General features: G+C 47.0%; 1 protein-coding gene across 1 annotated transcript in view; it reads right to left on the reverse strand.

The window, feature by feature from the left end:
• Tmem132c (transmembrane protein 132C) overlaps positions 1–13,995 on the reverse strand; it is a 242,963-nt gene that overhangs the window by 49,706 nt on the left and 179,262 nt on the right. The window contains exon 4 of the mRNA XM_060382303.1: positions 2,515–2,698. Coding sequence (XP_060238286.1) covers positions 2,515–2,698 — 184 coding nt within the window. The remainder of the gene's footprint in view (positions 1–2,514; positions 2,699–13,995) is intronic.

Raw genomic sequence — 13,995 nt, forward strand, 5'->3', positions numbered from 1 at the left:
ATGAAGCCAATCTGAATTCACTTGGGGTAACTTGCAGACAAAAGGATTTGGGGTATGACATTAGGAGTGATTTTGGCTTGTCTTAAAAGCACTGTAAAAACACAATAACCACAATAATGACATCTCATTTCAAGAAGGACTCACGTGTTGACAATGGGCTGTAATAATATCTTATGCCTTTATAATAGTTTTGCTTTTCAAAGTATTTGAATGTCTTATCTTTCTGAAATAGACAGGATAGGAATTGGGCACTTATGTTGGCATGAATTTTAGGATGCAGATTTGCAAAACTTATTATTTTTTTCTTGCCAAGGGCTACATAGTAAATATTTTAGTTTTTGAGCAACAGGCAAAACTGTTTAAATGTACTTAAAAATGGAGTTCAAGGTCAGGCATGAGATGGAGAGTTACCTGGGGTTACAGTACACATTCAAAGCCAAGAATAAGCCAGGCATGGTGGTGCACACCTATAAGCTCAGCACCATGGAGACTGAGGCAAGGGGATTGAGGCTTTGAAGGGAGTCTGAGTTATGTAATGAGTTCAAAGCTGGTTTATTTGCCTAATGATACCTTTGCAGCTCAGAGGTCAAGTGATTGTCAATGGAGTGCAAGGCTTGGATTTGGTCCACAGCATCCAAAATATAATGTCACGAGCAATCACTCTCCACCTTCCTCAGGTCAATGAATCCTGGAGAAGATGACACGTAGGCTAATGTCTGTTGTGTCTGGCTAGTGTCTGCCTCTCACCTTAGTGTGAGCCAAATTTTCCCATGATGCATCATGACGGCCTGTTATGAGTCCCATTGTGCACCTGCCCTGGGTGACATGGTACTAGGCCTGGCAAGCAGAGTGTAGCATCCCCTTTGACTTTAATGAATGGCTGATGGGGAGCACATGGCCAAGCCAGGCCAGTGCTTCCAAAGATTTACTCATTTGTTTGCGTATGCACACATGTGCATGTAGTGCCTTCAGAGTCCAGAAGAGGGCATGAGATCCCCTAAACTGGAGTTACAGGCAGCTAGGGCTAGAAACTGAAGTCTGGTCCTTTGAAGGAACAGAATAAGCTTTCTTAGCTAGGGAGCCATCTCTCTAGACCAGTGATTTAAACCAGAGCTTCTCCAGGGAAGCTGAGTGAATTGCTGAGTGACCGGCAGTGAAGGTCTCACTTTTTCTGCAGGAACAACACAATTATGGCCCTACCATGGGCCGATTGATGATCTAACAGAAAGTCAGAGATGCAGGGCTAGGAGCATCCAGAGTGTGGTTTACAGATCAGCATCAATAATCTTTCCTAGAAGGTCTTAAAAGACTCCAGGTGGATCTTCTAAACCTCACAATGCACACACATACGAATTTGAGAAACACTTTAAGTTCAAACTGGGTTGGGTTTGTCTCTTAAGTAAGGTGAAGAATTCTAATCAATCTATTTCCCACAATCTCTTATTAATTCAGGTAAATAGGATGCTTGCTGATAAGAGGTCATCAATGAGAGTGATGGAGTCTCAACACATAATCCAACCCCATTGTATGGGATGGAGAGTGCAGGTTCTGGGATTCCAGTGTCTGCTGATTTCTTGACTACTGAGAGCCTTGTCCATGGTCCAGGTGAAATGCAATGAAGAAGTTGCTTGTAGGGAGTGGGGAGGAGCTGGGAGGAGTTGGGAGCACTTCTCCCTACCCCAGGGACTACATGGTACAGGGTCCCCTGCAGTTTTGTTTCCTTCCTATTGCTGTAGGAAAACACCCTTTAGCAAAAGCAACTTAAGGCATAAAGGACTTATTTGGCTCACACTTCCAGGTTACAGTCCGTCATTAAGGGAAGTCAAGGCAGGGACTCGAGCCATTTGTCACACAGTATTCACAGTCAAGAGCAGAGAGGAGAGACCTCACACATGCAACCTGCTTGCCTGTTTCCTTTACTCTTACGCAGTCCATGTGCTAGTGCTGCCTGCATTCAAGGTGGGCCTTTCCACCTCAACTGACCATCAAGACGACCCCCTGCCCCCCACAGACATGCGCACAGGCCAACCTGATCTAGACAATTCTTCATTGAGAGTCTCTTCCTAGGCAATTCTAGGTTATGTCAAGCTGACAGTTCAAACTGACCGGCACATCTGCCGTTTATATAATGCCACATGATCAAGAATAACATAAGCTGATCCAGACCTCTGAGTTTGGGGTCACTTGTTGCCTCAGCCTAGCCCAGCTCATCCAGGACATATGGCAGCCTAAGGTTCCTATACAGATAGGAACACGAAAAAGAGAGCTAAAGTGGCTTCAAGCAGAGGTAAGCAACAAGCACTTTAGCAATGGGACATGGCTAGCACCATGACACATTATCTGAGAGGCTCAGCTAATGAAAGGGGATGTTGCCACTTCCAGGGTGGAGGAAGGTAAGTTGCTAGTAGATAAAATAATTATACACAAAATACAGTAATGACCCGGGAAAGAGGAAGCATGCCGGGGTACTGTTAATCAGAAGGACTCAAGGGCTGTCATGGCACCATGACTTACCATAGCGAGGGGGACAATGGCGACCAGGTCCTTCTGGCTGATGAAGATCTCAGACACAGCGATGTCTGTGGTCCCCTTCCTTGGGTACTCCACCTGCCATGTGATGGACTGTGTCCCTGAGAGGCTGCTAAAGCTGGCGATTTCAAAATTCATCTGCATGACCTCACTGAATAAATTGCTGCTTCTGAAAGGGAATGGAAGGAAATGGTTTCAATCAGATGTTGTTTGGAGGGAACCCCCTCTCAGGAACTGGAAGCATGATGTCACTTTCAAGTTAGAGAGTGGGGAGGTGGGAAAGAGGAACACCCACAAGCCACAGAGCTGCACAAAAATTCTTAAATACTGAGTACTGATCACTGCAGAGGAATGAGCTCTCTGCGTTGTTTTTGTATATATATATATATATATATATATATATATATTTAATAAGGGCTCACTTCAAAGCCATGGGTGGCCCAGAGCTAACTGTAAAACAGGCTAGCCTCGAACTTGTAGAAGTCTCCTGCCTCAGCATCCTGAGTGCTGGGATTAATGAGCACCACCACGCCCAGATAACTCTTGTTGCTCTTGTGTTCAGGTGGGGAACCACCATAAATATGTACTTTTAAGGCTGATTCATGAGGCTGGGAGTATAGCTCAATTGGCAGAGTGTTTTCCTGGCTTTTATGCAGCCGCTGGCTCAATTCCACTGCATCCACCAGGTGTGACGGCGCACACCTGTGGTCCTAGTATGTGGGAAGTCAAGGCAGGGAGAGTGGAGGTCAAGGTCCTGGTTACACTATGATTTCAAGGCTAAACTGGAATACATGAGACGTTGTCTTTAAACAAAGGGTGCTGCAACCCCTCCTCCAAAATAACAAACTCCAGTAATGAAGCGGACTCTGCCATGCATGTGGGCCTGATTCCTCTAGCTCTGTATATCATTCCCTCACTCAGAATCTGTCCTCATTAGATGTTCCCTTATATGCTTGGTGCTGGAAGATGGTGACAAAGAAAAGGAGTCAGTTCATCCCATGAGCATCTGCCTTGAGGGGACCAAAGTGGTCTGGAGAAATGACTCAGTGGTTAAGAGCACTTGGCTGCTCTTCCAGGGGTTCTGAGTTCAATTCCCAACAACCACATGGTGGCTCACAACCATCCATAATGGAATCTGATTTCCTCTTCTGGTGTGCATGAAAATAGAGTACTCATATACATAAAATAAATAAATAAATCTTAAAAAAAAAAGGTGAGGAGACCAAGAGCACACAAATAGTGAGGTGTGTACTGTTAATGGAATGATGAAGAGAGAGATTTAAACACTTAGGTAAATGCAGAGAGTACCAGGAACCACTGCTTGATAAAATCAATGGTGTGGATTTACAAAGGTAACTCTTGAAAGAAAATTTCAAAATTGTCTTAAAAAAAGTACTTTCTCAAAAGCCCCCCCCAGTAGTCACAAAAGTTCCAGGCCATTGAAAGCCCAATTTCCCAAACCCCTTGGATTCATCTGTAAGAAAACAATGCCTAAGAATGAGCTAAAAGCCAAAGGGTATTTAGCTTCCCATCCTTGGGTTGAGGGGAGAGATTCGAGTACTGCTGTCATAGCCACTGTGGGCAGCTCAGTGCATGTGGAAGCAAAGAGACTCACAAAATAAAGAAATGAAATTCTTTGCAGGGGTTCTAAGGTTATCTCCATGAATGGTCCTCGGTTGGAGTATCAGTGTCAGAAAAGACCCCTGGGCCCAGATATTTTGGTTCTGTTGCTCTCCTTGTGGAGCTCCTGTCCTCTCCAGGTCTTTCTATCTCCCCCTTCTTTCATAAGATTCCCTACACTCTGCCTAAAGTTTGGCTAAAGATGAGTCTCAGCATCTTTAATACCCTGCTGGGTAGAGTCCTTCAGAGGTCCTCTGTGGTATGCTCCTGTCCTGTTCCCTATCTTCCTAGGGATGTTCTCCATCTTCCTAGGTCTATCCTGTTTGCTTTTCTGAATGAGGATTGAGTATCTTACCCAGGGACCTCCTTCTTTGCCTGGCAGTTCAGTGTCTAAGCGGGTTCCTTAGTAAGGGAAACAGGGACTGTCTCTGACATGAACTCAGTGGCTGGCTCTTTGATCACCTCCCCCTGGGGGGTGGGGGGTGACAGCCTTACCAGGCCACAGAGAGGAAGACAACGCAGACAGTCCTGATGAGACCTGATAGGCTAGGATCAGATGGAAGGGGAGGAGGACCTCCCCTATCAGTGGACTGGGGGAGGGGCATGGGCAAAGAAGAGGAAGAGTAGGTGGGATTGGGAGGGAATGGTGAAGGGGGCTACAGCTGGGATATAAAGTGAATAAATTAAAATATATAAAAAAGAGTAACCATAAAAAAGAAATGAAATTCTGAGTGGGGATGCCTCACCCAGTAGAACAGAACAGTCTGAACGTGGGCTGTATTTTACTCATTCTGTTTCTAGCACTGTCAGGAACCCAAACACAGCTCTCTCACCCTTCCCACAGGTGCACATTTCCTATGATCTCTCCATGGTGCTGATGGGTATTGCTGTTCATTGCAGGTTCCACCATGAGTTAAGTGAGAAAGTGGGGACTGAACAAGTGCTGGAAGGAGGCAAGAAAGACATGGAGGGGAGACTGGCAAAGCTAGAATCCTAGGAAAAGAGCTCTAGAGAAGTCTATGCCTCATACTCAAACTCACATGCCACTGTCTTGATCCTTTGTGTCAGCGGCTCCCATTCAGAATACTGAGGGAGGATATCTGATCAGCTGAGATTTAACAGGCTAGTGTAGAGAAAGGACCAGGCCTCCCCTACTGTTGTCTGCAGTTAGTACAAAAGACAGAATTCAGAACCCATGACATAAGGGCAGTGGGGAGGGAGAAGCTTGTGAAGTCTGCCTTGTTCCAGGCAAACTTGGATTCAACTACAAGGTTCAGTCAAAAAAAAAAAAAAAAAAAAAAAAAAAAGAGCAAACAGTAGGGCTGGAGATATGGATCAGTAGTTAAGACCTGAGTTCAGTTCCTAGCACCCACATGGCAGGTATCAATTGTCTGTTTCAGGGGATCTGATATCCTCTTTTGGCCTCTGTAGGCACCAGACATACATGTGGTATACATACAAATATGCAGGCAAAATATTTATAAATATATCAAATAAAAACAAATCATTAAGAAAATAAACAAACAGGGATAGAGGGGTGACTTTCTGTAAACTGCTTGACATACAAATATGGAGACTTGGTCCCTAGCACCCGTGAGAAGCAGCTGGGTGCAGTGGCATACCAGTGTCATCCCAGTGCTTGGGAGATAGAAATAGGAGAGTCCCTGTGGGTATCCGGCTAGAGATCCTAGCTAAATTGACAATCCTCTGGTCCCATTGAGGTCCCAGTGGAGGGACTCTTTCAGAAAACAATGTAGAAGGGGGCTGGAGAGATGCTCAGAGGGGACAAGTATGTAATTGCTCTTGCAGAAGACTCAAGCTCTGTTTCCAGCATGCATGCAATATGGCTTACAACTGCCTGTATCTCCAGTTCCATAAAACCCATGTTCTGGTCTTTATGGGTACTTGCATACATGTGCACACACTTAATAAATACACACATATATGTGCATAACTAAAATAAAACAAATCTATAGGGACTGAAGAGATGGCTCAGAGGTTTGTAACATGCTACACTTTTGCAGAGGATCTTGGCTTAATTCTCAAGACTCACATCAGGCAACTTATAACTGGCGAACTCTAGTTCCAGAGAATCTGAGAATGACTCTGGCCTCCTTGGTCACTCATACTAACAGACCCAAGCCCCCCACCTACACAGAGAGTTAGAAAAGAATAAACGCTTAAATAAAAGTAACAAAGTGAGCAGCATCCTGATGAACAATAGTGGAGGTTGTCCTCTGGCCTCCACATGCACACACGAATGTACACATACATGCACACATACATGTATACACACATCTATATACACTATACCCTTATCCCCTCCCCAGCCAAGCAAACAACCTTTTACTTCTATGTCCTTCTATAAAGACTAAATACATATAGGGGTAGGTAACCACATGGGGAGACAAAGGAACCTGAGCTTTCCCACCCTACGATGTAGGCTGCAGCCCCACCAACGGTTTAACTACCTGAGAAGTTGGGATAAAAGCAGCGGGTGCCTGGGTATGCTCTCCACAAAGACAGTATGAATGTTAAGAGCAGACAGACACTCAGAATTTAGAATGATGATGCTGACAAGTGGTCAAGGTTAGACACCACAGCTTGCACAGAAAGCTCTGTGTGTGCTCACCAGCCTCTCCACTTCCTTTCCCTCCATCACTCTGTATTTGTGCAAAGACAGGATGGGTGGATGTTACAACCACAGGCCCTGGAAGCAGATGCGTGGGTGTCTGAACTATGGCTTCTCTACCGAGTTTCCCGGAGATCTCAGGTAAGGTGTTCAACACATCAGCTCTCAACCTGGTGAACTGGAATGAGCAAGATGAGAGGCTGCACACGGTTCCATCACCTGCGCTTGCCCGTCAGAGTTCTTCATTTTACCAGGCTGGGGTGAGGCTTGGACACAGATCCATGAGGATTTCTGGTGACTGGAATGTTCAATGACATTTAAGAACTTCTGAATCAGTCCAGGACTCAGGTCTGTGGGACGGCGCCACCCACATCCAGGGTGAGTCTTCCCTCCTCCATGCAACATCTCTGGAAATGTCCTCAGAGACACATCCAGATGTGTCTCCCAAGCGACTGAGTCCACTTGGGTTAACACTGAAGCTTGACCATCACAGACAGGGAATGACTCGTGACACACTGTTCCACACACTGGACAGCGAGACTGTAAATCTACCTTCTGTGCTTCTTGCCTAAAGTTAAGCTCAGCACAGACATTTATTAAGCCAACCTTCCGAGCCTGGGGCTGGGACCCACAATTCTTTCATCTCCTCGGTCCTTACAGCGGAACTCCCTACACTCTGCAGTTTTCTCAATCTTTTCCTCCTCCTTTTCCAGGGCATTCCACCCTGGCCACCTCTACCACTCAGACACACCATATGCGCCTCCACCCAGGCCTTTTGCAACTTTTTCCCACTGTGGTAATTATTTCCTACACCATCACTTATCGCCACACCCATCCTGCTGCCCACAGCTCACCCGCTCATGTCATTGGACCCCTGTTGCTTGGGACTCACCCTTCATTTGCATGGCCACACAACCCAGTATGCATTCATCTGCATTCGGTGGTTCAATATCCACATCTCCCTTCACTAATTCACGGTCCCTGGTAGCAGGGGTATGGTATTCTTCCATTACCTTCAAATGACACACTGCGGTGCTGACCTACCAGACGCATACAGGAAATGTTTGTTGAATGAATAATAGATGAGCAGGTGCTCCAGGAGCCTGGCTTCCTGATATTCACACTTTTCCTTCCAGTAGTCAGGTTAATATTAATTTCTACGCAGGAGGGGGAGAGTCTCCGTTTTGTTAGAAAGGAGGGTGGAGGCATGCTTTGAAGCTATCAGCTTCTCCAGAAGTGCTGAACCCGTTCCAAGAAAAAAAAAATAGCAAAAAGCAGGGCCTGTTGGAGACCTTCCAAAGAAGACACGCTCCAAGGTCCACTCCTAAAACTTTGCATTTTCCAAATATCACAGAGGACAGACACTGGATCCACTCCAAAGCTTGCTATTGAATTTTACGCCTGCTAAGCTCTGCTAAGTACATAATGAGGAGTCTGAATTAACTATGCAAAAGTGTAATTTACAGTTAATGTTTGTAATTGATGAGTTGCGGGTCTCTGTGGCAGCGCTAACTGCTGAGACGAAAGGGCCCTGAGGGGGATGAAGGAAAGTTTTTTAGTTCTAGAACAGAAGGCTTCCTCTACCCAAGCTCTTACCAGTCATCCATCCATCAAGCATTTAGGAATTGCAGATTCCTGCCAGGCATTCTTTGAAAATACTCAGAAGTGATCACTGTAGCTGACGGTGGGGGGTGGGGAGGGAACGGGGGGGGGGGACCTCCCAGACACCTGCTGTCCACTCTCCAGTTACTCAGCTAAAGACACAAGGAAGAGAGTGGCTGAACCAATGCATGTGAACAACCCTTGGGGGCTTTTTTCTTGTCCCAGGGTTCTCCTCTTTGGCATCCAGTGTCCTGACATTTTCCAAGCAGCCGGGACTCAACTAGGGCTGAGAAGTGTGGTGGTTTAAACATGCCATGCCCCCACCTCCACCTCCCAGGCTCACACATCTGAACACTTGGTCCTGAGTAAGAGATGGTGTTTTGGAAGGTCATGGGATTTGGGGGAGGTTGGTCCTCAACCAAAGGTAGTGGGTTTCTGGTAATGGTGAGCCTTGAGGTCCATAGCTTGACCCTGTTTTGTCTGGTTGCTGCTTTTTGACTGACAGCCGTGATGGAACTAGCTGCTACAAGCTCATACTGCAAAACAGCCCCTGCTCTGCCTTGCCTGTATCCCTTCAGACCACGAGCCAGAATAAGCTGGAGAGTAACTGATAGGAGAAGGTTGTCCTACTGTGGCTGCCACTATGTCACATTTGGCATGCAAATGGGTTTGGGGTACACATCTACTCACTCTGTACCAACAGTCTCTGCTCTCTGATTTGAGATGCTTAACCTGAGCTGGATGGCAGGGTACATAGCTTGACTTCCATTCCTGGAGTCTCCTTTCTCCTACTGTACAGAGCCTGGAAGGAGGGACTAGTGGGTTTCTGACTCCTACGTGTTCTGCCTGGCTAGTGGGGATAACCTGAAATTATGGCCCCTTCCTGCCACTTGTCAAAAAGCATACCGAGAAGAGAGATGAGGGGGTGGAGATGGCTCAGCTGGCGGGGTGCTTGCTTTGCACACAAGAACCTGAGTTCAGTTCTCAGAACGTACTGACAAAAGCCAGGTGTGCTGACATATGCTTGTAATTCCCAGTCCTGGAGAAGCAGAAACAGGCTGATTGCTGGGGTTCACTAGCCGGGCAACTTAGCTGATGCAGAGAGCTCTGCAGCCCAGTGAGCGTGGACTGCACCTGAGGAGTGACAGCTAAGGTTGTCCTCTAAGTCTCCATACACATAAACACACATGTACCCTTATGGACATAAACACCACATACACACACACACACACACACACACACACACACACAGACACTAAAAGAGGGGAAGGGATGGCTGACAGTGAGCTCTGCATTGGGGGACACTGGCTGACCAGCTTGACTTGAGGTTCTTGCTGATAATGTACCTCTGCTTCCTGGTCTTGAGACAGGATTTCTCTGTATAGCCCTGGAACTCACTATGAGTCCTGGAACTCACATGTAGACCAGGATGGCCTTGAACTCACAGAGATCTACCTGCTTCTGTTTCCCGAATGCTGGGGTTAAAGGTGTGTGTCACCTGGTGAGTTGGCCTTTGTTCTTGGGCCTCCCAGGGCCTCCATTTCCCCCTTGGAAGTATTAGGAATAGAAAATAACCAGATAGCCTCAGAGCTGTGTGTCAACACTGCAATACAGCAGTCATACCTACTCCCAGCCTTACAGCAACACAATGGTAAGATGGAGTCTGGTGAAGTGACTTTGGGAAGAAGTTTCTGCTTCCCACATCTCCTGGGAGCATACTTCCTAACTGTAACCATTCTTGTGCTCTGACACAGGGGTCCCCATCGTCAAAGGTATCAGATGCCTTAAACATCTGCCACCAGATCCTGTGTGAGAATCAGGTATCAATAAAAAAAAAATGCAGCAGATGGAAAAATAGACACAGGATCCAATGATCTTCCCCAGTTGGCTTCATCGACCACTGGGCTCACTCAAAACGGAGTGTCCCTTGGCCAGCAGCCCCTCCAGCCTCGGATGCCACACTCAGGGTCTAGTGTCCCCAGAGTGGCTGTGCTGGAGAGAGATGTGCAGCATGGAAGCTGTAGTTGCTTCATCTGAGGATGTCCAACGGGACTTACAATTTAGAGAAAGCCTTTCTTAGGTGTCTTGGAAGCAGCTGGAATGGAGAGAAAAGAGGCTGAAATGAACCACATCCTTTGAGAAATCAGTGTAAAGGCTGTAATTTTGGCTTACAGTAAACTCCGTTTAGGGGACTCCTATTCTGCAGGCTGCAGGGAATTGGATAATGCTGTGTTCACACTGGAGATGGAAAACATCATCCTGCTGAAAAATGGTTTTTGGTCCCAGGGTCCTCCTCATGCTGAAGTGTTACGAAGCAGCCGTGACAGCTGGGCCTCTGTGCTCTCCCTGTCTGGGGGGGACAGCAGTGGTGGGTTCTCTAGGTGCTGGGCTGGGAAGTCTCTGACTCCCTTCATCTGCAAAAGGCAGAATGTATTCTCTGAAGAAATATTAACTGTACATCTGTAATGTGTGAGGAGACAGAACAGCAGCAAATCAGATGGCTGTTTCTCAGCTCAAGGCGGAAGGGAAAACTCATTGTCAATATACCAGCTGGCCACAGCAAAGGTTTCCTGAGCACATACACTGCACTGGCCCTTCTGCCTGGCCTTCCCAGCTGCTAGGAGTGGGTGACAGTGGGCAGGAAGGGAGAATCATGCAGAGGAGCATACCCAGGCTCCACAGAAGGAGCTGAGCCTGAGGACAGGCTTTGACTCACACCTGGCCTCATTGCTTTTCCTTAACTAGGCTCAGAACAATCTATTTCAGGATAAGACAAAGGACCTCCATATTCTTAAAGGCTTCACTATGGGGAACCTGGGCTTCGAGTCCACTAGACAGGCAGGAGCAGGGGAGAGACAGAGAAAAACAGAGATGAGGTGGGCTCACACGCACGCGCGCACACACACACACACACACACATATACACACACATGAGTTGGGGAGGTAAGAATCCAAATGTTCTGAGGTGGTACAGGGAAGTAAAAAGTTTTCTGTCAACAGTTGTATGTCATCCATTCACAGTATTGCTCAGGGGACTGGGAACTGGACTAAGAGAGGAATATAAACTAGTGTTTACGGTGCATATGTACCATGCTGGGCATTTAATTCATATTGGCACCCACCGCTCTTGACATAGTCATATAAACGAGTACCAGCCTCATAGAGTGGCGAGATCCTGTCTCAAGGACCAGAACTCTGGAAGCAGGACTCAAGCCCAGATATTCCATCTTCCTGTCCACTTCGCACACAGATGTCAGACACAGCCAGGGAAAACCATGGATTATTCCTGGTAATTTTGCCATTTATTTATTTATTTATTGAGATGGGTACTCATAAAGCTTAGGCTGGCCTCGAACTTTTTATGTAGACGAGGCTAACTATCTTAATCACTGAGCCTCATCTCTCTAGCTCCACCCCAGTACGTATTTCTAGTGAACACCAGGGATTGTCAGTGCGTGTGGTGAACTGGCAAGACTCAACCCAGAGAAGCTATTTCACTGGGTTCAAGGCTCCACATTCAGCTGCCCAGTGGCCCAAGAGGAGAAATGAGGACAGAGGAGGGGACCAGGTGTGTAAACAGGAAGCACACACAGGAAGCCTGCTGCTGCAATGTGAGGTGGCATAGAGCAACCCCAGTGCTGGCGATGGCAGATCTGTAGCATACATGGCCCCAGCCAAGGAGCAGTCACAAGCTTCCCAGACTTCTGGCTTCTGCAGAGGGGCCAAGGACCTGGGTTCCCAAGTAAAACCTCCCAATGTTTTCAGAGGAAAGAAAATTCAACAGAATGAAACAAGTAGAGGCTGGTGGGAATGAAAACTGGTGCAGCCACTCTGTAAAGAGGCCAGATTTTTTCTTAAGCCATGTCTACCATGAGTCCTCTGAACAGCCACCTATGGGTGGATGGGTAATGGTTCCACCATTATTGCTGACCTATAGGCAACTACTGGGTTCTGAGAGTGGAGGAGGCATATACTTATTTGTTCTGTTGCTTGCTCTGGTTTTCCTTATAAATAGTCTCTCTCTCTCTCTCCCTCCCTCCCTCCCTCTCTAACTTTAGCTTACATTTGTTTATTATTCATTTAACACAGAATTTTATATTAGTACATTAAGTTGAACATGAGACTCGGAGCTTTTGTGGAATGGGCCAGGGAATGCACTCATGATATCTTAGCCAAGAAAACTCAGCCACGCAGACTGCTTCTCACCAGAGCTCACCAGAAGGATGTGGAGAAAACTGAGGTGAGGTTCTTTCACACTCTGGGATTTGATGTAGTTAGTAGTATTTTATGTATGACCCTAGTGCAGCCATCTCTGGAGGTCTTGATTCATATGTTGAAGTCTCATCAAGAGGTAGGGGACAGGAGGGTTTGGTCCCGAGAGTGGGGCCCCCATGAGTGAATTTAGGGATCCTCTTGCTCCTCTTGGTCTGGGTGGTTAGAATGGAAGACTGTGTCTAGGAGGACGAAACTGTCCCCCAGACATCCTGACTCTGCTGAGACCTCATCTTGTCCACCAAGCTGCAGACTGGAAGCACCTCCCACCTGTCATTCAGGAGCCACCCGGGCAAGTCAGTTACAGCAGCCAGAGTGGGTGAAGGCATTATCTTCCAATGTGCCTCGTGTAGTGATGCTTTGTTTCTTATTTGGCCTCTGATGACCCTTGTCACCCACACCCGTAGCAGATATAGTCACCATAAGAACACAGAGTCTGAACGCAACCACAGATGATGTGTTCCCCACTCTGAGAAGCCCTCCCCCCCCCGTTATAGTACTGACAGGAGTTATACTTCCAAAGACCAGTGTGCTGAAGGCTTGGTTCTTACTGCAGTGGTGGTCAGAGGTGGGCAGTGAGCACTAGATCTATAACCTAATCACTGCCTGAACCCAAGGATAATTTTAAGATGTTTCTGGGTGGCAATGGAAAATGGTGGAGGTAGGGCTAAGAGGGAGGACACCATCAATAGGGGTGAAGGCTGAATCTTGTCTGTAGCTAATTCTCGTGTTTTTCTGCTCCCTGGCAACCAGAAAGTGAGCCACTTTCTGTACTGCATGCCCTGCCATCGTGAGATCCTACTTCATCTCAAACCCAGAGTAACAGAGCCAGCTGACCGGGGACCAAAACCTCTGAGATGGGCCAAAATAACCTTTTTCTTCTTTAACTCTCTATCTTAGGTATTTCATCACAGTCATGGAAACGCTGGACTTCTGGCTTCTCCCCTCCCTCAGTGTGTATGCATAAAATTTAGGCTGTGAAATAAAGAGTGCTTACTTCAACTTGGGATCCCCAGGCTCTTGGCTCTACTTCCTTCCCACTGCCTGTAGCTTCTGCACCTCAGCAGCTCCCTAGGAGAGGCACAGGGAAGCAGTAACATCCAAGCATGGAAGGCGGTTCCCCTTAATACAGCAAGTGTGAGACCCAGGGCTGCAGTAGGGTGTTGAGACCATGAACTAGGTTTAGCTGCAGATGCTTGAACCAAGAGACTAGAGGGGAAAAGCCAAAGATACAGAGTGTGGGCTGCAGGCTGCTTCCTTTCTACCTAGCAACATGACCTCACAGGGCTTTTAGGAAAGATGACATCCTTCCACCATTAGCTTGGCTGTCCAGTTAATTT

This window comes from Meriones unguiculatus, chromosome 4 (assembly GCF_030254825.1).
Source record: "Meriones unguiculatus strain TT.TT164.6M chromosome 4, Bangor_MerUng_6.1, whole genome shotgun sequence".
Classification (NCBI taxonomy): domain Eukaryota; kingdom Metazoa; phylum Chordata; class Mammalia; order Rodentia; family Muridae; genus Meriones; species Meriones unguiculatus.